At 55.7% G+C, this 22,232-nt stretch overlaps 5 protein-coding genes across 5 annotated transcripts in view; 3 read left to right on the top strand and 2 right to left on the bottom strand.

Annotated features, from left to right (window-relative positions):
- Nucleotides 1-5,532, top strand: part of MONBRDRAFT_11974 (uncharacterized protein) — a gene marked incomplete at both ends in the record, with an annotated part of 9,417 nt that extends 3,885 nt beyond the window's left edge. Inside the window, 5 exons of the mRNA XM_001749798.1 lie at nt 115-239; nt 395-1,714; nt 1,854-4,148; nt 4,819-4,902; nt 5,284-5,532. Of these exons, the coding sequence (XP_001749850.1) occupies nt 115-239; nt 395-1,714; nt 1,854-4,148; nt 4,819-4,902; nt 5,284-5,532 (4,073 nt within the window). The remainder of the gene's footprint in view (nt 1-114; nt 240-394; nt 1,715-1,853; nt 4,149-4,818; nt 4,903-5,283) is intronic.
- A 799-nt stretch (nt 5,533-6,331) lies between these two features.
- MONBRDRAFT_38896 (uncharacterized protein) lies at nt 6,332-9,690 on the top strand (the record flags this gene model as incomplete). Its single annotated transcript, XM_001749797.1, has 3 exons — nt 6,332-6,475; nt 6,998-8,335; nt 8,461-9,690. 3 exons carry the CDS (start codon nt 6,332-6,334, stop codon nt 9,688-9,690), a joined length of 2,712 nt encoding a protein of 903 aa, XP_001749849.1.
- A 288-nt stretch (nt 9,691-9,978) lies between these two features.
- On the bottom strand, nt 9,979-12,260 carry MONBRDRAFT_34307 (uncharacterized protein). The gene is made up of 9 exons (XM_001749741.1): nt 12,086-12,260; nt 11,788-11,976; nt 11,643-11,677; nt 11,492-11,548; nt 11,177-11,423; nt 10,936-11,066; nt 10,608-10,713; nt 10,324-10,508; nt 9,979-10,235 (listed from the first exon to the last, which is right to left on the bottom strand). Exons 1-9 carry the CDS (start codon nt 12,240-12,242, stop codon nt 10,044-10,046), a joined length of 1,299 nt encoding a protein of 432 aa, XP_001749793.1. The 5' UTR covers nt 12,243-12,260; the 3' UTR covers nt 9,979-10,043.
- Nucleotides 12,261-13,301: 1,041 nt separating this feature from the next.
- MONBRDRAFT_29349 (uncharacterized protein) lies at nt 13,302-15,011 on the top strand (the record flags this gene model as incomplete). Its single annotated transcript, XM_001749796.1, has 5 exons — nt 13,302-13,402; nt 13,516-13,603; nt 13,725-13,949; nt 14,076-14,120; nt 14,235-15,011. The coding sequence occupies 5 exons, from the start codon at nt 13,302-13,304 to the stop codon at nt 15,009-15,011; spliced, it is 1,236 nt and encodes a 411-aa protein (XP_001749848.1).
- Nucleotides 15,012-15,482: 471 nt separating this feature from the next.
- Nucleotides 15,483-21,219, bottom strand: MONBRDRAFT_29348 (uncharacterized protein; the record flags this gene model as incomplete). Its single annotated transcript, XM_001749740.1, has 15 exons — nt 15,483-15,604; nt 15,707-15,911; nt 16,015-16,134; nt 16,216-16,645; nt 16,748-16,888; nt 16,964-17,045; nt 17,194-17,282; nt 17,377-17,786; nt 17,882-17,968; nt 18,068-18,218; nt 18,302-18,468; nt 18,592-18,963; nt 19,121-19,909; nt 20,065-20,989; nt 21,146-21,219. The coding sequence occupies 15 exons, from the start codon at nt 21,217-21,219 to the stop codon at nt 15,483-15,485; spliced, it is 4,164 nt and encodes a 1,387-aa protein (XP_001749792.1).
- Between the last annotated feature and the right edge of the window lie 1,013 nt (nt 21,220-22,232).

Genomic DNA, 22,232 nt, shown 5'->3' with positions numbered 1-22,232 from the left:
ATTCTTCTCGAGGTTCAAAGCCCGACCTCACTTGAGACTCGCAACCTTAGGTGCAATTCAAGGGCAAGCACAGCTTGCGACACATTTTGACCGGTCAAGTTGTCCTACCTTCAGTGACCATCTCACAGCACGAGTTCACTTGGGCGCATGTCTATGAATACCAAAGCGTCGCCCGGGAGTTTGTTTTACGCAACGACTCGCCCTCTGTTTGCCGCGTTACGTTTGACCTGGCCCAGTTGGTGCGTACCTTATGACAAACACGCGTTAGGATGGCATTCAATGGCGCCCACTTTGCTTTTTGCTTTGTTTTTGTTTTTCTGTGTTTTCATGATGAGCAGGTCACCATTCCTTGACCGTGGTTTTTAATTTTTCATTTTATTTTATTTTTTTTTAGGAGTCGGCATCCGTGGTCGCTTTAGATGACAAAGATGAAGGCCTGGTCGAGGCGACAGATCTCGTCACTCCCAGTGGTGAGGAGGTTCAACACATCCACGTCAAGCTGGAAGCAGGCGCAGAGATTTCTTTGCTGTTCCGCTTGCACCCGCGTCAAATCGCGAGCCTGCGAGCCAAGGTTCCGGTTTCAGTGGGCGAGCACCCTGTGGGCGAGTTACATGTTTCAGCCACAGTGCTAAAGGCACCCGTTCACGTTGATGCCCCCAAGGTCTATGTGACTTACAACCCGAACGAGATGATGGTTGGCGAGACGTGCCTAACCAATGTCAGCCAGCACCCGGTCTCCATGCTCATCGACCTCTCCGACCTGCGCTCTTCCCCCGTGGCTCTCCTCAACGATGATGCTCAAGCCATCAAAGACAACATCTGGGAATTCAACTTGGCTGAGGGAGAGCAGCGCACTTTGAGCTTTGCGATGCTACAGAGCTCACGCGCTACGATCACCCGACGCCTGCCCATCTACTTGCAGAAACAAGCCGCTCCGCTCGCCGTGCTTGAGGTGGTAGAAGGCAGCGCAGCCGTGGACATTGCGCCCGCCATTCCAAGCGTGGATGTGGGTGCGCTCATGACAGGCCAAACATGGGAAGGCGTTGTGCACCTTGATGCGCTCAGCGATGTCACCCAGCCGCTGGAGCTGGCAGCCTTGGTTCAAGATCACCAGGGCGTTGACATGACGTTGTTGCGCTCAGCCCAAGACCACACAAGCGTACGCGTGGCCTTCCCCGAAGGCAACATCCTCCAACCTGGCACAGACCGGCTGCCACTCAGTGTCACGGTCAAAGCCCGCGTGGTTGGGGATATCTTCGCGACGGTAGTTGTGTTTCGACGCGACCCAACCGAGGACGTGCAAGTGTGCACGCTCTCAGTTCGAGGCATCTGTGACAACAGCGTGCTATCTGACGTCAATAACCTTCAATACGACGATGAAGCCTTCAAGACCGCAGAAAATGTCATGTTACGCTTTTTGGGCCAATATGGCACGCAGCGTTCGATTCCGGTCGAAAACCCACAGTCTTTTGTGGAACGCTGCGGTTGGACCGCCATTGACATGGTGTCCTTCCTGAGCAATGCCTCAATCCCTGGGTTGCCGCTGACACGGCCCTTGACCTACTCAGAGGACCAATCGCGTCACATGCTGCAGCTTGCCATCAGTTTTGTGTCTGATCATGGCGGGCTTCTTGAGCCTGTCACGCCGGAAAGCTTGCGCAGCGGTGAAGCGAGCTTTGAGCAGCGCAAGAGCTGGCTTCGCTTTTTTGCCCAGGTGCGTGACTTGCTGATGGACGGCTGCTGCGCGCGAAAACAGAAATGAACGTGCCCTGTACCCCACATATATATTCTTTTCTGCCAATACTGTACGTGTGCTCACTGGCGCATGAATCGGTGTGCGTATTGTGACCTAGGTGTTGCGCTGTTTCGTCATTGGACGCGGCCCTCTTTATGTGTGGCGAAAACCTGAGCGAACGCGGCTGCGCTCGTCCAACTTTACCGATTCCCAGACGCGTGTCGTCGACTGGTTCTGCCAGGCGACCAACCAGCCCCATCCACAAAACTTGCGCGAGCTCCTGCTTGATTTGAAGCCTCTTAAAAACTTGTTGGTCAAGACCATGCCCGATTTGGCAACGCTCTTGACCCAGTTCAAGGACGAGTCTGTGACCGTGGATGCTCGTCGCCACAACGCCATCATTGTGATTGAGACGCTGCGCCGCGTGCGCTTCCTGTTCAACATGGACGCTGCCGACTTTCTCGAGTGCAACAATGTGTTTGTTCTGTTGTTCCTGCACTCTCTGCATGCCTTTCTACCCCAGCTGACGCAATGCTGGCAAACCGTCAAATTGCAGGGGGCCGTCAACGCCAGCCTGAAAACGGTTATCAAGTTGCCCAACACGCAAAAGCACGCAGTTGTTGTGCACTTGACGGCGTTGTGCGATGAGATGGGGTTGGATTTTGCCGCATCCACTGCCGTGGCCAATGGCACTGAGATTGAGATACCAGTCACCTGGCGACCCAAGGGGGAGTTGCGGTGCCAGGAAAAGATTCTCCTCGCCGTGCAGCGCTCCGGAAGTGCTCATGTCGAGGCGGGCCACGTGCTGGTGGACCTGCAGGCAGACTTGCAGGCCACCCAACCAAGCTTGATTGTGGAGGCATCGTGTTATGAGCTAGCTCAGGCAACGCTGGTTGTGCCTCCGCGGCAGATTCCGGCTGCAGGCATGTATGACGTGACGGTGCGGGCGCTGGACGCACCCGAGGATCCCAACCCTTTGCCGGCGCTCTGGGCGTGCAAAGATGAGCTGCATCTGCAACCGGGTTCGCCGGGCCGACTGATGGTCAAGTTTCTACCTACTCGTTTGGGCCTGCATCGCGTGCACGTGGTTTTGGCACACCGAAGCTCAGGGCAGCAGGTGTGTTTGGAAGTGCATGGCAATTCCTCGCCTGCTGCTCCCAACGAGTCGTTTCACTGGCAGTGCAACTTGGCAAAGCCAGAACAGCGAGTCATCAACATTCCGTATATCAATGGAGCGCGCCGCGTAGCCTTTTCCACCATTAGTCGCGAGGTCGCCAACCTGCGCAATGTTGCCTTGACTAGTCGAGTGCCCGGGAGTTCGAGCGGAAGCTTGGAGCTCCGCACATCGGTGCTGGGTAGCGCCCATGCCAAGTGCCCTGCCAGCGTGGAATTGACGCCTGGCATGGATGCTGATACGGCCACTGTGCCTCTTCCTGTAAACTTCACGCCAGTTGCCGTGGGCACGTATAAATTTGCCATTACCTTACAGGGATCTGGCGACACGCGCGTGTTTCAAATTGTGGCCGATGTCCTGGACGGCAAACACGTGAACATGGCTTGCCGAGCGGCGCTGCATGGAGAGGCTGTTGTGACGGCAACGGTTCTGAACCCCTGTGATGCACCACGTCGCTTTCGCTGTGTTTTGGAAGGACCTCCAAGCTTCTCGCTGGTGGGTCAACCCAAGGATGGGGAAGTGGTCGTACCCAACGAGCGCGAGGCGGCTGTGGAGGTTGCGTTTTCTCCCACAACGCCCGGGACCGAGCGCAGCGTTTTGCGCATGGTGGACGTGCTCACTGGCGTGACTAGTGAGTTTCACCTGCGCGGCACAGGTGGACTTGAATCGCGATCAGCCAGCGCCAACTTGCTGGACCTTGGCCGCCGTCGCAATGAGGATGTGTCTCTGCAACAATTTGAAGCCCGCTCTGGGTTCTCACCGCGCAGCAACAGCCGAAGTGGGGGTGCAACCCGAGTGGAGAATGATGAGAATGGTGATGGCAGCTTTGATCTCGCAGATGAAAGCAACGCCAATGATCTTGATGGCGACGGTACAGTACGGACAGCCAGTCGTCTCAGCGAAGACAATGCGGAGCAGGCAGCTGCCACGGACATTGACGGCTGGGCTTCTTCCGTAGACACGACGGGTGAAGGCGTGGGTCTGCAGCTGCACGAGGATGCACCTCTCATTACCGTGGGCGAGCCAACGCCATTCGAGGTGCGCATTTTCAATGGCACATTCGAGGACGTGGTGGCCCAAGTGCGAGTCCCAAGCCCCTTTGTTCAGGTTCTCCAGCCGCGTGCTGGAGCGCGCTGCCGGCTCAGAGCCCAACAGACCCGGACCTTGGCACTCGAAGCCACTTTACCGGATATGCGTGACTATCAAGTTCCACTTCAACTCGTCACGGAAGATGAACAGGTGTGTGCTCCCAAGCCGGCGTGTCTGTGAATCGGTGCAAGCGTTTGTATATCTATGAATGTGGGGCCCTTCCATGGGCGCTGGGTCCGTCTTTTTGTTTTCCCTTGCTGCACGCGAGCCGAATGTATGCTAACGGGTGCCTGCCATTAGGTTCTTTTGGACGAAACTTTGTTGCTGATGCCGGTGCCTACCGTGACTGAGCAACGTTTGCGAGTTTGCCCAGAGCCTGAGTATGTCTGGCCATCGACATGTGTCAAGTCTTCTTTTATTTTTATTTTATTTTATTTTATTTTTTTTTCTTCTCGTGTTCTTTTCGATGGCGTGCTTCTTTATGGCCTTGCTTCGTCTTGTATTCGTTCTCATTCGTGTCGCCTCTCTCCTGTCGATCTCACACGGTGTTTTTCCTTTTGGTGCTCGCCTTGCTGGCGGGGGTGCAGGGAGTATGAGGCGCGCCAGTGGCTTACACTGTTTGATCGGGTGGCGCCAGTGACCCCGGAGGCCATCACTTGTGGCATTTCTGCGCTGGACGCCAATCTTGATGCTGAGGTGCACGTTCTCGAGGTCAGGTGGCGCTTGCGAAGCATGATAGAGGCCATTGCGCCTGCCTTGATATTTTCTCCCCCTGGGTCGCTGGGTGCTGTCCATCTAACTCTTCGTCTTGCTTATGCAGACACGCGAGGGCCGCAAGGGCATACAATGTCTGTGTGCAATCCGAACTACTGCATCCCCGCTGACAGGCGGCAGTCTCACGCTGGTGCGTCGCGTGTGCCGCGAGTTGCCCGGGCTCGACGCAACTTGTATTATAATTGCGGAGATAAGAAGTTCAACATCATGAACGGGATTCCTGACCCTATATCAATTGTTTTTAGACGCTAGCTGTCGCGGACACCCAATGCTGGGTCTACCACTTGGACCTTGCACCAAAGCCTCGACGCCTAACAGAGGTCAAGCTCAAGGCCACCACGCGCGCCGGCGTACAGACATTTGCCTTGTCACTCGAGTACGTTGCAGCGCTTGAAATGGTTCGGCGTTGTTGAACACCAATTCTTGGTGTCTCTCGCCTCTTTGGCGCGGCCCCCAAGTGGGCTCTGCGTTGGATTGTTTGTCTGTTTTGTTGTTTTGCTTTGTTTTGCAGTCGCGGGTATCTGACACTGAACCCACTGCTCGATACAGCTTGGTGCCAGGCGATACGCTGGCCTCGGTGAACTTGGTCAAGCCCAGCAACTGTTTACAGGCGGAACTGGATTCCGACAACGCTGGGCGCTTGGCGGTGCAATTTGCCCCTGGGCGTAGCGCCGGTGTCACTCAAGCTGATGCCCTGGTCACCACAAGCCAGGGCCGAACCTTCCTCTTGCCCATCTCGGCTGCGCCGCCGGGCTTGTAGAGGGTTATTGATGTAACATTGACATGTTAACTGGCTGCATTCTACTCTCGCCGAAGCTTCATTGGTCATTTTCCGCTTGTGTCACTCACTGTTCCTTCAGCCAAAGATCTGCCTGTGGTGGACGACGTATGCGTCAAGGAAGGAAGAAAAAGGTGGGAACAAGCCAATAGATCTAAAGGCGATGTCTCCTTGTTGTTAATGCTTTTGCATTCATGTAAAAAACAACACGGCCAAGCTTTTCAAAAGGCTGACTCTGAGCACCGCCAGCCCAGACAGACCACGAAACGGCGGTCGAGATGCAGATCTGGAGGCTTCCACTTTTGTATCCCTTTTGTGCTTCTTCACACTTTTAAATCAAAAGAGGGATAAATTCACAAACAGCAGCATCGGCGCAAGACGGTGGCAGACTGGTCCCCGACTTGAGGCCTGCAAACTTTGGTTTGACTCTAGACGCGCAGGAAAGCAGCCTGCAAGCCGCTGGGCAGCCTGATGCGGTTTTTTGACCGTTTCATTTGCATGGCATCATCTCATCTCATCTCATCGCAAGAAACAGAAAATTCTGACAAAAAAGAGCTGCCTGTGTGTGTGTGTGTGTGTGTGTGTGTGTGTAACAAAAAGTGAGAGAGAGATTGCATCGCGATAGCGAGCGCCGCTGCCTCACACACGCGCACGTCCAGTGCAACGCGCTCGGTCACGCCGCCGCCGGCCACGATAGGTGAGGTCAGTGTTTGGGGCTTGGACATGAATGGTGGATCAATGGTGAGACCTGCCGGCGCAGGTGTTGGTGCTGCCATGCCCGATGCCCATGCTAATTTCACTCTCTCTCTCTCTCTCTCTTATTTTTTTGCTCCTTCTTCTTCTTCTTCTTCTTCTTCATCTTCTTCTCCGCCTCGCGCGCCTCGACCTCCCTGTGTTATCGGATCGGGTGCACAAGTGGGTGCGGGTGAGTGAACAAGGTTCTCTATCCTTCAATGCATCTTCAGTCTTGTCCATGACACGCGGCATATTCGCTTTCTGAATTCCCATGCGCACTCAAGGGTTCATTAAACCTTCAATTTTTCGCTTGGCTTGGTTGTGCACTCGAGTGCTCTGTTTCCTCTGCTCCTCAAGTCGAGCCCTTTGCCATGTCTCCTCCCTTTCATTCACTTCCAGGTCTTTGCTCTCCCCCATGCACGCCTGGTCTGATTGCTGTGCCGTTGACATAGGTTTCCCCCCAGTCCGCGATCCCATCTCCCTTGTCTCTGAGAATCAAGCCACACTTGGTTGCTTGGTTGGAGGCTTTTCTTCTCCGTGGCTTTAGGTGGCGTGTGACCCGCAATTGACTGCTGCACCTCTCCTGAGAAACCAGGCAGCCACCAAGCATGGAAGGTTGGGTAAAGCGGCGTGCTGCCCGCCTCAAGTGGCAGTGGCACAGTCGCTACCTCATCCTCAACAGCACGTCCAACACCCTCTTGTACTACAGTAGGTCTTGGCCTTGCAGCGATTTCTTGCTACCGAAGTTTGGCAGCATTTTGCTTACCCCGTGCTGCGCTCACATGTCAACTTGTGGTTTACTCGACTGTGGTGCGCAGACAAGGCTGATGATTTGGAGCCCCGCAAGCGGTTTGACATTCATGCCAGCTGCAAGGTGACCGACCCCTTCCAGCGGGATTCCGGATCCGAGGCCCTTTGGTGTCTTCGCATCAGCTTTACCAAGGCGCAGGCCAACCATGCCAGCGGCGTCAGCAATCAAGAATGGCAGAGCGAGGACGAGGAGGATGAAAGCAGCCCACCCGTCGGCAGGAATTCCTCGGTGCAGAGCAAGGGATCCCGCAGCAAAGGCACACTTGAGGTGGCGGTGGCCTCCTACGAGCTGGCTGCTGCATGGGTCTCAGCCATCCGTCAGTGCGTGTCCAACGTGCGCCGCTCCATCAAGCGGCAAAAGAATAAAGCAGAACCGTCGGGCTCACTTCAGGACATGACCTCCTCATCGGAGATGATCAACAGTAGCCACACAAACCCCATAATGACCCCCGACACCGAAGGCAGCTGCACACCCCACATTATTCGCGAGCCTGACTACGGTGATATCCCCGTTGCCTTCCGTCACATCATGGACAAACGCAGCATCGAGTCGCCGCTCACCTCGTCAAATGTGGTCGTTGACCGCATTGACAACGGTCTGGCCATCTATCGCGAGGATACCCAGGACGAAGAAAAGATTTTCGAGTGGGAGGTCCTGCGCCCCTACAACCAAAATCTGTACCTAAGCCTCTTTCTCTTTGCCATGACAATCGTTTTACTCTTTGGTGTGCCCACTCACTCGTCAATGGTCAAGCTGCTCATCCTCTTCCTGGGCTTTGGTGGCGCCCTCTACGCGGTCTTGCGCAATGTGCAGCGCATGAAGGGCCTCAAACCCGTGTTTCTGGCTGGCCACCACGTTCGAGGTGCGCCCCACGAGGTCAACGAGACCCTGTTGGCCACAGATCACACTCGTCTACTCTGGGACGGTGCCAATGCGCAGGTCACCGTGCTTGAGCGCCGTGACGAACACGTGGATGTGGTGCACATCAGGCAACGTGCCGTCTTCTCCTGGCCATTTTGGTACAAACCACGTGACATGGTTTGCCTGCGCTATTGGGCTCGCGAGGCTGATGGGAGCTACGTCATTGTCATGCAGTCCACCTCGCATGCGGATGCCCCTGTGACCTCCAACTTCGTGCGTGCCGAGGTTCTGTTTTGGAGCTATCTCATTTGCCCCCTCAAACCAGAGTACTTGGAGAAGGGCAGTAAGATGATGATGACATCTTTCGTCGTGGAAACCGTACGTCACACCCTCATGCCATGCATCACCTGCAGGGAAAGCACATGCACCTGAGACAAAGGGGCTCAAAACCAACCTGCTCGCCAGACGACTCACGCATGATGGCCGTGCTCGCCTTTTCGCAGATTCGGCTGGATCCCCGAGGCATGGTGGCTCATCTCCATCCTTTTCACCACTTTTCCTATCCTTTCGTGGCGCCGCTGCTGACTGATCTCATGGCCCTGGCTGGCTACCTGCGTTCCAAAGATTTCGTGGATGCCGTCTCCCGGAGCCGGGTGGCTGCAACACCCAGTGTCTCCGCCGCCCCTACAAGTTCAAACACAGGATACACCCAACTTGATCGCGCCGTAGAGATTGAGGCTTTGGCCAACGGTGTTGATCTGGACGTGGACGACAGCACGCCTTCGGTGTCGGACCTATCCCTGGATGATGGAACTGAGCGTGCCTCAGGGCTGCGGCAACGACGCTCCAAGAAAAATCGCTCGGCATTTCCCACGCTGAACAAGCCGATGCAACTTCCTACCACTCCCACAGAAGCCAAGGCTGCGAGCCAGCTCTGGTGGGTCGAAAGCGACCTTGTCAAGGGCGTGCCACGAGAACGCTGCACCTTCTCGTCAGCCAGCGTGATGGAGCCAGACGCCACCAAGTATTCGATCCGCGGCCCCACCTACTTGGAAGATGGCATCAAGATACCCGCGGCCCCAGCCATGTTTCGCCTCGTGGCCGTTGACATTTATTCCTTTGATGACCCCAACGATTGTCGTAACATTGGCTCGCGATCCACAATCTGTCGCGAAGCCGAAGCCATCACCGACCCCATTGAGCGTGAGAAGCACTTTACCTTTGTTGCTGTGATCATTCCATCAGCCCGCAACTTGTCCGTGGTGATGCATTATCAACCCCTGGACCCTGATTGGCGTACCAAGCACCCACGCTTCAATGAACTTTTTACCAACTTTATGAATGGCAGTGACCAGTACCGTAATGAGCGATTCAAGCTAATCCCCGACATTGTCAAGGGCCCCTTTGTGCTTCGGGCCTCGCTGCGTACACGCCCGGCTATTCCTGGCACCAAGAAGGTGGACATTGGTTACTACGGCGGTAGCAACTGGTTCGAGGTTGACATTGATGTTTCGGGTCAGAACAAAGCCAAGTACCTTACTTCACTGGCCTTGCCCGTGGCAAAATCCCTCATCGTGGACTTGGCCTTTTTGGTTGAATCACAACATGTCGCCGAACTGCCTGAGCAAATTATTGGCGTCGTTCGTTTCGACAAGACAGACCTTTCGCAGGCCATCAAGGTGCCCAGGGGCGTGACGACGCTCCCACCCCAGGACGCCCCCACCGCCCCGTAGAGTCAATCCCCATGCCTGGCGAGTTTCACTGGGATTGTTCGGCGTGTAAAATGTGTATCGTTTTGCTCTGTTTTTCCCCTCAGCCTTCTCTGTGTCTTGCTGTTTTTGGAGTACGCAGCGCGTACGAGTTAGTTAGCTCGCTGTTGGTTGCAGGCTTGATGTTTCCCAAATTCACCGCGAGTCAAAGTTAGCATTTGCGCCAAACAAAAGTTCAACACGTAACAATGTTGTCTCGAAGCCTTGAGTCAAAATGGCTAACCACAATGAATGAAATCATTTTTCACGGATCAAGCAATAGCGTCAACTCATCGAGAAACCTGTACGAGATGAATTTTTGAAATGCCAAGGCCAGCTTATTGCGAGTCGAGGATGGCAAAGCCAAAATCGTGTCCCAACACAACATCCTGCACCTGCTTGGCTCCTTCGAAGACCTGGCATGCCTCCTGATTGAGGAGGCAGGTCAGTGCGTCGACTGGTCCGGTTGAATGACCATGCGCAGCCAGGTGGCCAGCACCCATCGTCCACAGCTGCCCTTGCATGTCCACCTGCGTTCAACTTGGTGAGTCAACGGTCTTGCTATAAAGACAAAGACAAAGCATGGATCGAAGCAAAGGCGCTGGGCTCATGACGAACCGCGGCAAAAGCCATGGAATTGGCAGCAATGAAGCGAAAGCGGAGGTCTGTCTCGGGCAGCTGCAAGGGCACAAACCCAACGTGCGGGCCTTGGACGTCAAGTCCTGAGCGTCGCACTTGCCCGTCAATCAACACATAGGTGCACGACCCACTACAGGCCACCTGCTGAACTGTTTCCTCCGGGCCTGCGAGGAGAAAATGCACGATGGCGGAAGCAGCAGCGACAGTCAGACTGGGCTTGGCGCCTCCGGCAGATGGAGGAGGAGGGTTACATTGAGACGGACTGAGCGTCATTAACAGGCCAAGCTCCATGAGCCGATCCTGTGCCTCGGGATCCTGTGCGAGTTGCCCATACTCGTTGTTTCCTGTGCCCCAGAGACGCGTCCCTTCCTAGAAGAGGTGGATTGTCAAACGGAAGAAAGGCGGAAAAGAATATGATGAATAATGGAAAACTGGAAGCAAAGAGGGACAGGCTGGCCAGGACTTGGCAACAGAGGGTGATGCCCCAGCAGGCGCCTCACCCACTGATGGGCTATCGGCATAGCTGTGGGCTCACCAACCCTCTGAACCTTTATTGCTGGCAACAATATACACCAAGCCGCAGGCACGTACTAGAGTGCGTTCGACAATGATGGTATGGTCAGTACCCGCCGCGATGCTCAAAGTATCAGAGGCATGAGCGGTGCCAAACAAGAGCCCAGGTGGCGCAAGAACGTCCGAATCACCCAGTGTTGGGCGGGGACCTATCACACCCGGCATGTGCATACAAGCGAGGCAATTTGATTTGAAAAACGAAAAGAAAACTGCCAATTCAAAGCACGACGCAAGTGAAGCCATAGCCCGACCATCTTACCCGCCTGGCCATCGGCATTGCACCCACTGGTGACGACAACGGCGCGTTGGTTCTGATCTTGGCCCAACAACACTGAATGCGACGCCCCACAGGCCAGTGAGCTCCAGTGTGCAATAGGGGTGTCTAAACTGGCGGCAAAGACATCTGACAGGGTGGTCCAGTCATATGGCTCGGATTGGACAACCCCCAGCTGTTGCTGAGAGCTGAGACCTGCGCCCCAAATCTCATTGTCCTCGGTCAATACCATCTGCCAAGGCTGCAGGTTAGCGGACGGTGGGACATGGAAGTAAGGAAAGGACCGAAAGGACAACGTACGCTGTGCTCGTGTCCGGCAGCAAGGGCCTTGATTGGGGCGTCACATGTCAAAAGTCGCTGGCCCAATCGGGTCACAGAAAGGTGAGGCGTGCATGGTTGATGCTGGTGGGTGAATAGGGGATGGTGCGATATCACAGCGTTGGTTGCTCACCGTTGGTGCTGCCAAAACCTTTTTCAGCGACGTGCCTGGAGCGCCCACAAGCATGGAAGAAGGTGATCAATGGCAATGGGCTAGCCAAAACGAAGGCAAAGCATCAATCACATCGACATGGGTTGGAGAAGATGCTCAAACGCACCGAGCTGGCCGGATGTATTGAGACCCAGACCCCAGACTTCGTGGGGGTTCTCCTTAGGCACAAAGAGGGTGTGTGAAACGCCAGCAGCCAGCGAGGCAGGGCGCAGCAGAATGCCCTCGCGCTGTTGCGTGGGACCCTGTTGCAACATGGGCTGCGGCCGGTCCGTAAAGGCGGAGCTAACGCCTGTACCTAGAGGAGCCAAAACACAACGGGTGGCAAACGACACGCAACACTTTGTGTTAGCTGGAGAGGAAGGGTACCACCCATCTTGAAAAGCCTTTTCGTAACCCCAACCAACCTATAGCCGCGCCGTCGTTTGCCCCCCAAGCAAAGGCATGCCGCCCACGCCTCACGCCCAACGCACTCCATCCCCCTGCTGCCGCCAACACCGCCCTCCGACCAGCTGCTCCAGCACCTCCAACGCCCGCTGCCACCACCACCACCATGGCCACCATTCTCCGTCGGGCTGTTTGATCTGACAACGTCTGAAAAATGCTGACATGCTGACATGATGACATTTCTCTCTCTCTTCTCTCTCTCTCTCTCTACTTGACTCCTTCTCACACACGTGTGTTTGCTTTGCATCAAGTACATGACACCTCCTTGAAATTTTTTTTTTCTCTCTCTCTCACACACACACACCAACTGAGAGAGGGGCGGTGGTGTGCGCTGGAGCTGATCGCGTACAGTCATCGACATCGGCTCTCGGCTTGGTATCACGGCGCTGATTGGGTGGTCCGGCGGGAGAGGATTTGAAGTTGGATCCGAGGTCGCAACATTGAGTGAGAAAGAGGTGGGAGGCTTCAAGCTGCCGCAGGTGTTTTGGTCAGCAGGCAGCAAAGTCTGTGTCGCGCCTGTCTTGGCTGGCACGAGGCGTCGCACCATGGTCAAGCCTGCAGTCGGCGCTCTCGCAAAGCGCTGGGCTGTCGGAGGCGTTGGCATAGCCTTGGCCCTGCTCATATATGTGGACCAAGTTGCTCAAATCCAACCTGACGTGCTACTCGGCTGCCTAACCCTCAGCTTTGTGGCTGGTCATGAGTTTCCCCACATTGAGGCACGTTGACCCCTCTCCCGTTTCAAAGTGGTCCCTTTGGCTAGGGAGGCCACACGTGCTCCCTTGCAAGTGTATCTCTTGACCTGCTCTTGCCTTATCCTGGACAGTGCCAGCTCCCAGCGGCTGGTGGCCTTTCCCGGCCCGTACAGTCAGCTCACACACCTTTGGCTGTACGCTCCAGGTGACGCGCCTCGCGTCGCGCCTTGCACTAGCGGGTGGGACCTTGCCGCTTCTCTTGGCAAGCGTGCCCAGCCATCTCGCCTGGATGGCACCAGCCTTTGTGTCCTGGCTCGTGGCCTTTGGCATTGCTGGTTTGTTCACCTCGCGCTTATTTTTCGCTGGCACCGTGCATCTGAGTCTTGCTTGCCCCCCGTCTCAATCAGAACTTGGGCTATAATTGTGCGTCGTACCTTGGCATCGCTTATCAGCCCTTTGGCCTGAAACTTGCTCTCGAGGCTTAATGGCCTTTCTGGGCCTAAGCGCCGTGATACTTCAAGCCCTTTGTCGTGCCTCTTGGACTTTACCGGCGTCTCCAGCCTCGCAACTGCTGCAAGCCGCCTGGTATAACATGCCGACCGTTGTGTGTGTTTCCTGACATCTGGTTCCGGGGCGCTTTCGTTACAACATTAACTCTTGCCAACCCGGTGCCTCGTCGTTTCGCCCCGCATCACCAGCCTCAGTCTTCCCATCGCCCACCTGGCTTTGACACTGTGGGAACAAGCTCCCAAAGCAGCCGAGCACCAAACCACTTCTCAGACTGCGGTACGCTCTGCACAGGTCCGCCCTTGCCTTCCGTGACCCTTGGTGTCATGCATAAACACGCCGCAGAGCCTTTGGAACTGTTGATTGGACATTATCTTCACGCCGCCCCATCTCTATTCAGGAGCCGGAGCTTAAAAGCGAACGTGGCACAAGTGTGGGCTTCGATGGCTCTGGGACGGTATCGCAAAGCAGCAGCGAACCAGATTCTAACCGCCCGTTGCGTCGAAACAGTGTCTCGGCAGAAACCGGTGGGAACGTCAACCTCAGCGTAAATAAGCTCCTGATGAAGCAACACCACCACATTGAGATGCTTCAAACACAGCTAAAGCAAGCTGAGACGCATGAGGTTGGTAGACGTCTCCGGTTGAAAAGCACCGGCCCACACTTTTTCCGACCGCTCATCACCCGTGAGAAATGAGTGATCGCCCTCACTGTCTCTGGCCCCAAACAAATGCTGTATTCCCCTGCTTAGGCGCGTGTGCGAGAGTTGCAGGACCAAGTGCAAGAGCAACACCAGGTATGCGTCCATCCGCCTTTCACGTCACCCCATTCATGCCCATACATGAACACGTCAGAATGCTAACACCGTCCCTCATCGGCCTTCCTTCTCGCCTGTGCAATGCTCTGGCAGCTGCGCGAGCGCCTCAAGACTTTGCAAGCCAAGTTTGATAAGCTAACGACACGGGCTACCTCGCTCGAGGATGCTAATGATGGACTCAGGAGAGACAATGCTCAGCTTCGTCAGCGGCAGCAACAGCTCACAGAGGAACTTTCCGAAGCGCAGGAGCAGCTTGGCTCTCCTCGACAAACAGCTTCGCCCAAACCTGATTTAGACGCAGCAGAAGAGGCATCATCAGCCGCCAATGCTACGGGCCCCACAGAGCTCAACCCAGCAGCTTCTGCTGGTACTCCTGACCCTACTCTGGAGGGCCCCGTGACTCCCACGACCAAGCGAGATAATGTCGATCGTCTGAAAGCGCGCTTGAACAAAAAGTATCAAGAGCTTGAACAAATCAGCCACCAGCTACAAGCTACACGCAATAAACTAGAGCGCGCAGAACAGCGGCAGCAGCAGACTGAATATGAGCATCGCTATCTTTTGCAGGCCCACGCAGACTTGCAACTGCAGCTAACCCAACACAGCATGCTCATTGCGGAGCTCAAGGACAGTTTGCTGGAGGAACAAGGGGAGCGTCAGCAACTGGAAATGCAGCTGGCCCACATGGAACTGCACTATACCCAAGCCAGCGAGGAAGACAGCCTCCTCTCCATGGTCTTTGACTCGGTGGGTGAGCTCGAGACGCAGCCACTATATGGCGAACTGGAACCTGATACGGACTCGCTCTTTGCACCTGCCACTGCCTCGCGGCTCCCATATCCGGAAGACGATGCCTGGAAGCCTTTCTGAAATCAGTGGGTGTGCGCGATGCGCAACACGCCTGGCGCGTTTTGGCGCATGTGATATGTTTGCTGTGTTCCAGAACTTGGTTAAGTGAATTGCGCCCCCCATTTGAGCTCGCGAGGGGCAACATTTAAGCAAACAAAAAAAAAACTGACGCTTCCTGGTCTTTAAATGCTGATCTGACGGCGCCGAACAACACCCCCACCCCATTCATTCCATCACGGTACTACTGAACCCTCTTTCCAAAGAATAATCAAAAGAACTGACATTTGAATATGAGGAACTGTGCAACCAAAAACAACACGTGCGTGACAGCGAAAACCGCCTGGCAGGGAGAGGTAAGAAAGGAAGCATCTTCTAAACAATTGACAAAACCTGGCCTAACATGTACACTGAAAAAAGGGAGCACGAGGCAACAAAAATCACGTGGCAGACTTGATCCTGGGCTGCAGCGTGGCGCAAACAGCAACAGCTGGGTTATGCGCGCTTTTGGCTCGGCTGTCGGGTGGGCAGGCGCCGCATGGAGTTGCCACGAGGCCTGGAAAACTGCGCCGTTATTGATGGCGCCCGAATCAGTGGCCCGCCTGTCATGTCATCATCTATCGCACCTCGACAACCCACGCAAGCTTTGGTGAGGCAAGGGCATTCTGCGATGAGGCAACCCAAGCAAGTGGTAGTCAAAAGACAAGGGTGGTACGCACGATCGTCATTTGCATCGGCTGCTGACGCAACACCATCCCCATCCGTGATGGGTTCCACAGAAGGTGTGCCATCGTCGGGCTCTGAGTCGCTCCATGACGCGTCGCTTCCACTGGCATCCGAGTCCTCGGCCTCGCGTCGCGCCTTGGCACTCTTCAGATTGGCCAGCAAGGAAGCTGGATTGTTGGCCTGCAAGCCAGGTAAAGCCTGTCACAAAAAGCAACACAGATGCAGCCAAATAAGAAGACCCGCAGACAGACAATCGGCATCAGAAAACGTTACGCCTCAATTGGAAGCGAGTCCTGCTTACCCCCGCGATTGCATGGAGACGAGTTGAGCTCAGGCGCTTAGGCTTGGGCCGCGGCTTTTCTGGCGTGTCTTTGACAGGACTGGGCTCGCTGGAGCGTGCAACTGCAGCCTCGAACATATCCTGCACTCAGCCATTGCACACGGCTTTGCTAAGAGAGACGCTTCAACTTTTGAACAAGATGACGGGCAACCACGACCCTACCTTAAGTTGGCTGCTACGCGGCGAGCTCGGGTGCACCGCTGATGACGGGGGAGTGAGGTGATCCGTGCCTGCAGCAGGCACATCTGAGGCGTGCAACTTTTCAAAAGCTGCCAATGAAGGCGCGTCCTCCGGCTGGGTGTCGTGGTGATAGCTGGGAGAAGCTAGTGGCGAAGGCGCATTCCTCTTTGGTCGTCCTTTGGGCTTTGTCAGAGGGCGTGGGCTAGCTCGGTTTGGTCTTGGGCTGACTGTGGGTGGCGAGCTGCGATCCACCGCTGAAGTTGAAGCCGTTGCTGGGACAGAGCTGGCGTTGGTCGTTGCTGCTCGGCGGAGTTCATCAACAATCGTATCAGACACATCAGTCACGCGAGAAGAATTTTCGGGCTCAGGTTTCGCTGGTTTGCTGGGAGCGGATCCGTGCACAGCCCGAATCCTACCGGCACCATAGCTTTGTCATTGAGAGCAGCTCTTGCACGTGTGGCCATGCAACATGGCAAGCATATCCCAAATCAACGTGCACGTGTACTGAGCTTACTTTTGGACTACGATGGCACATTCCGCTAAGAGATCGTGCACCTGTTCGACGCCAGGCTCGGGGCGCTGCAACAGCCGTAGGGCCTCCAATGAGCGCACCTGAGCGCGCAACGAGGCATTCTCCGTCTCAAGCTCTTGGACCCTATCGTGGTGCAGTTCCGTGATACATAAGAGCCTGAGAGAGAGAAGAGGGCCCTCGCCTGAGTGTTCAACCTACCGGCGTTGTCCATCAGCAGCTCGCTGCTCAGCCAAGTCGAGAAGCTGGGCGTGCACGGCAGCACTGATGACACCAGACCGCTCTATACCCGACAAAGAACAAAGTTCATGCGTTGATTACAAATTCGCCTGCATGCCCGTCAACCAAGCCCTGAAATTGGGACTTTCAGCAAGTTCGCGGTGGTGGTCGTGTGACCGAGTGCAACTGTCAAAAGGTAGCTCGGCACGTACCGGCACCGGCATGCGGGCTCTGTGCTTGCCCCTCCATCCGCCGCACTTGCTGCAGCAGCTGCTCCTGTCGTCGCTCCGCGTCCTTCGCTCTGCAAGCAGAACATGGTGCCGAGATTCATGGTTAAGACACCGATCACGAGCCATTGCTAAAGGATCGCGATCACGCCTTGGCATGTGACAAACCGTTGTTCCATGAGACGCAAGTCTTGCAATAGCTGTGAATTCGAGGCAAACCCGTGCAGGGCATCCTCTTGCCCCATGTGTCCCAACCCCATGCTGGCACCGTATTCGGCCTCAGGCGAAGTGAGGAAGCCTAACTTGAATGGGCGGTTGGTGGCGCTGCTGCCGCTGGCTGGCCAGTAAAGACCCGTGGAGGAAGACCCTTGGCTGGCACCTGCCAGATCCATCCAGCTCGAGGTTTGGGCAGCATCGCGCGCCATCTCCAAATTTTGCTTCAGAGAATTGACCTCACGCTGCAAATGTTGATTTTCCACCTCCAGTGTCGCCAGCGTTGCCTCGGACTTGGCCCGCCGACGAACAGCATCACCCAACTGTTGACGCAGAGCCTGATTTTCTTCTTCGTACAGCTTGCGCTACACACATGCCCAACCGAGAGCCATGAGTCAAGCTGGTAGCTCGAGATCCGCACCTACCACTGTCAGTGGTCATCAGCATGGCACAAACGCACCAGGTTTTCGGCTACTGTGGCGCGCGAGTCAGCCTCCACGGCCGAGCGGGATTCCGCTTCGAGGGAGCTGGCACGTCGCAAGGCTTTCTGCGGCAAAAAAAAAAAAAAACCAAGGCATGCGTTCGAGTCAAATGAAACCGAGAAACATGAGCACAAGGGTAACAACACGCCGCAGTTGTGACTCACGTCCAACTGCAGCATGACACCGTCTAAGCGAGCCTTGAGGTTGGCCTCTCGCGCACGCGCATGCTCCAGCTCGTGGGCATGCATGCGCGTGGCTACTCGCAATCGCACGAGCTCAGAGCGCTCCTCCTCATCGTCGGCCGCCGTCAATTGTCTGGGCACAAGTCAAACGCACACGGCAGGCATCGGTGAGGCTGCGATAACTCTGAATAGATCATTGACGGTGGGCAAACGCACCTCAGCTCGCGCTGGGCGATTTCTAGATCGGCCGTAGCCGTCTCGAGGTTGTCCTTGAAGTGCTCAAGATCAGCTTCAAGAGCCTGCTTTTCTTCAGTCAAGTCGGCAATTTGTCGAGCCGCGATCGCAGCAGCGTTTGTGGACTCTGCTGTTTGGGTTGCCAATGCCTACTCGGGTTCAAGAACGGCGCATGAGGGAAGCAACGAAGACCAAGAAGAAAAAGAGTCTAGGCCAAAAGGGAAGTGGGGAGATGATGCGAGTAGCCTTTGTCTGTTTAAAAGCCTGCACACCTGGCGGGCTTCGTCCAATTGGTGCGCAATGGTGGCAGCAGCAGCTCGGCTTTCGTCGAGCTGTTGTTTGATCTGACGCTCAACCTCGCGCGTGGCCTGCATACTGGCCGTCAGCTCAAGCGCACGTTGCTCCGCCGCATCGACTTTAGCCCAAGAGCGGCGCTCAACAGCAGCAGTTTTGTCCTTGGCCGCCTCGAGCTCCTCCTCAAGCGCCAAACGTTGCTGCTTGGCAGCAACACGCTCCTTCTGCAGCTGGCGCTCAAGATTGTTGATGGCCTCGCGCATCTCTTCTTCGGTCTGGCCACTCTTATGCTCAACGTGACGCAGAGCCTGTTGCGTGGTTGTCAGCTGGCGCAGAAGATCATCGTTGACCTGAAAGTTTTCGAGGCACCACGAGAGCCAGGGCGGTGCATGCTCCATGTGAGATGCGTCACGGACTTGGAGTAGACGAACACAAATATGGAGCCCGCCAGAAGCAAGGAGTAGGGATCAAAGAGCCAAAGAGCCAAAGAGCCAAAGATAAACGTACCGTCACAGCTTCATTAAGCTTGCGTTCGGCCTTGGCAGCCCGTGTTTCGCATTCAGTCTCATGTTCAATCAAGTCGCGTGTACGCTGGTCCAGGGCGGCCAGATCGCGCTGAGCGTCAGCCAATCGCTCGCTAGCCAGCTGTTGCGCCTCTACAGCCAAAGTTTGTGCAGCTTTCGCAGCAGTAGCCTTAGCTTCGGCGGTAGCAGCTCGTTGCTGACTGGCAGCGGCCATTTCTTCAGCTGCCACCGCCCGAGCTGCCAGGGGCTTGAGCTTGGCCACAGTGGCACGAAGCTGCTCGATTTTGGTGCGCGCCTTGACTTTGATATCATTGAGCTCTGTCTGTAGACCGTTGCGCTCCGCCTCGGCGGCTGCAGCGGCCCGTTGCCAGGTATGCACAGAAGCCTGTAGCGACTGGCGTTCCTCACGCAAAGAGGCTTTGGCCTCTTGTCGTTCGTTCTGGAGGTCAGACTCATGCAGTGTGAGCTCAGCTTGCGCTTGGGCCAAGCGCGACTGAAGCTGATCGCGCTCCTGCGCCAATTCTGTCACTTCGGCAGCTTTATTTTGGCGGTCCTGAGTGGCTTCGGCCAGGCGAGCTTCGAGGGCAGCCAGCTCACGGGCGTGCTGTTGTTGCAGGCGTGTCATTTGGTGACCATGTTCCGTCTGCAGGTCACCTTCAAGCGATTGCCGTTGCTGCTTGAGTGCTCCGTTCAGCTGAGATACAAGGGCACGACTGAGTTGAGAGAGGGTGCCAGACATGACATCTTGACTGGAGCGCACGTGCTCTCGGAGCTAAAGGAGGGCGAGAGAAGGGGCAGGGCGGGGCAGAGACATCATGTGGTGAGCACGAGAGAGAGAGCAAGCCTAGGAGCGGTAAATGAGTGACGCGCAAATTCAAGCATGTGTCAAAGGCAATGCGGCCAGCTCAAGAAGGAAAAGCAGGCTACCTGATCCAGCTGACGGCGCGACTGGTGCAGTTCACCTGCAATCTGCTGCACAGCAGCGGGGCGGATGGTCGAGGTGGGTGGCGGGCTGGCCTCAAGAGGCTCCACTGCACTTGGTGGAGCAATGACATCAAAGTCCAAATCAAAGTCCTCAAGGCCAAGCGGCTGGGCTGTCGCTTTGGCAGCCGCGTGCTTTGCCTCGGGCTCTGATATGGTGGATGGCGAGACTTGAGTGGGTGCGTGATCCATGTGGGCTGTACTCGGGGTGCGATGGACCGCAATATCATCGAAAGCGGCCTCCGCCTCGGCCATAATGTGTTGCATGGCGGCCTCAAGCTCTGGGCTTGAGACCTCGGTACGTGCAACGCCGACGGTGGGCGAACCCTCATCTGCGGCGATGCCGGTCGCTGCTACATCAAGCTCGCCTTGCTCTAAGTCGGCATCGCCGGCTGCCCCGCGCTCGCCAGTTGGGCCTGACTGGTGATGCGAGCCTTCGACTGCTGGGAATAAGCTTTCCTGGTCCTGCTGAACCCCTTGCTCCTCCTTGCTGTTCAGACCCACTGCCGCTGATCCCTCCTGTGGAGCTTCGGGCGCCGGGGCCTTGGCTTTGGGTGAGGATATAGGCTCATCGCCGGACTCTGCCTCTTCATTCAAGAGCTCTTGTCCAATGGCAATCCAAAAATCATCCAAATCGTGTCCATCTGATCGTAGAGCCGTCTGTGCCTGGAGGCTGGCACGTCGTTGGCGCGGGCTCATGGCCTTGAGCTCAGCCTCAGCCGAGCGAAACAGGTCATCCAAATTATCATCCTCCTCTTCGCCAGTGCCCAAGCCATCACCCGCATCTAGACTGGCCGTGTCAATGAGCGCATCGCCCAGCAGATCCTGCCAGAATGCGTCCTCAGCCTCGGCCTCAGTCCGGCTGTTGCGCCTGAGGTTGAGCAGGCAACGATGAGTCGGGTGACATCGGTTGATCCTGGGTGTGGAGGGGACATGCGAGCGAGCTGATGGTCTTCACCATATTTCTCGTGTGATCGGGTGCAAGATGGTGTCCCAAATCGGTCAGATGGCTGCGAGAAGAACTTACGTTGAGATGAGCGCCGCTACCTCGGCCTCGGCAGCCGCCCAATCAATGTCTTCCTCGTCTGACAAGTCGGACATGTTGGTGGTGGCACAACCCTAACAAGGGCTGGGTACTCGTGCTAAGACTCTCCTTAAACCCTCTTGATCTGGGACATGAATGCATTCACCCAACCCGCCCGACCAAGCTGAGCTCGACGAGGCACGCCACGCCCCAGCAGCAGCAGCAGCAGCAGGGCAGGGCAGCAACCGCAACAATGGATCGACCCGCCGGCTCTCCAAGATCGAGCTGTGTGAGCCGACCCCGAACCAACTGTCATTCCTTTTTGCTAGAAAGCAAATACACCCCCGGTTTTTGCAAGGGTGCTTTGTTGACATTTGTTCGTGTTTTCTTTTGGGGGTGTGGCGTTGGTTTGGGGATGTCCTCTGAATGAAAACGATACAGTCGTAGACGACTCTCTCATACGATGGCTCATGGAATCGGCCGCGGTCTCAAGACCCCTTTCTTCCTGTGCGACATGGTTCTTGTTGACTTGGAGCAGCGTCTCGGCTCATCGCATTTATGCTGGAAATGAGAGCGCATCCACGCATAGAGCGCGCGTGTAAGGCCGAGAGTTCTGCCAGAATGACTTTTTATGGTCGCGAACGTCATGAAAATGAAATGTAGGGCTAGGCTGAACAACAATAAAACCGTACAACGATTGTGTGCCACCGGCGTCAGCTTTCTCTTGATCTCTCTTGATGTCTCTTGATATTTTTTGATCTCTCTCCTCTCCTCTCTTGATCTCTCTCCTCTCCTCTCTTGATCTCTCACTCTCTCTCTCTCTCTTGATCCGTCTCTCTTGATCCCTCACACACACACACACACTCTCTCTCTCTCTCTCTCTCTCTCTCTCTCTCTCTCTCTCTCTCTCTCTCTCTCTCTCTCTCTCTCTCTCTCTCTCTCTCTCTCTCTTGATCGCTCTCTCTCTCTGTCTCTTTCTTCCCCCGCTTGCCTGTGTTGCTTGGATCTTACCCCCTATCGCTTGACATGAAAACGCACACACGAGTCAGAAGCAACTCCGCTTGTCTGCGTCCCAACCACAGCCGCTGGT

Source organism: Monosiga brevicollis, genomic scaffold, assembly GCF_000002865.3.
Source record: "Monosiga brevicollis MX1 MONBRscaffold_33 genomic scaffold, whole genome shotgun sequence".
Taxonomy (NCBI): Eukaryota; class Choanoflagellata; order Craspedida; family Salpingoecidae; genus Monosiga; species Monosiga brevicollis.
The sequence above is the reverse complement of the archived record's forward strand: the minus strand, read 5'-3'. Positions and strand labels throughout refer to the sequence as shown.

Bases quoted from the DNA above. Each gene is read 5' to 3' on its own strand.
- MONBRDRAFT_34307 (XM_001749741.1), bottom strand. From the start codon at position 12,242: ATGGTGGCCATGGTGGTGGTGGTGGCAGCGGGCGTTGGAGGTGCTGGA. The intron at 11,678-11,787 runs GTGCGTTTGAGC...TGGGCGCTCCAG, and splicing joins CAATACATCCGGCCAGCTCG to GCACGTCGCTGAAAAAGGTT. The intron at 10,509-10,607 runs GTCCGTCTCAAT...TTCTCCTCGCAG, and splicing joins TGGCCTGTTAATGACGCTCA to GCCCGGAGGAAACAGTTCAG.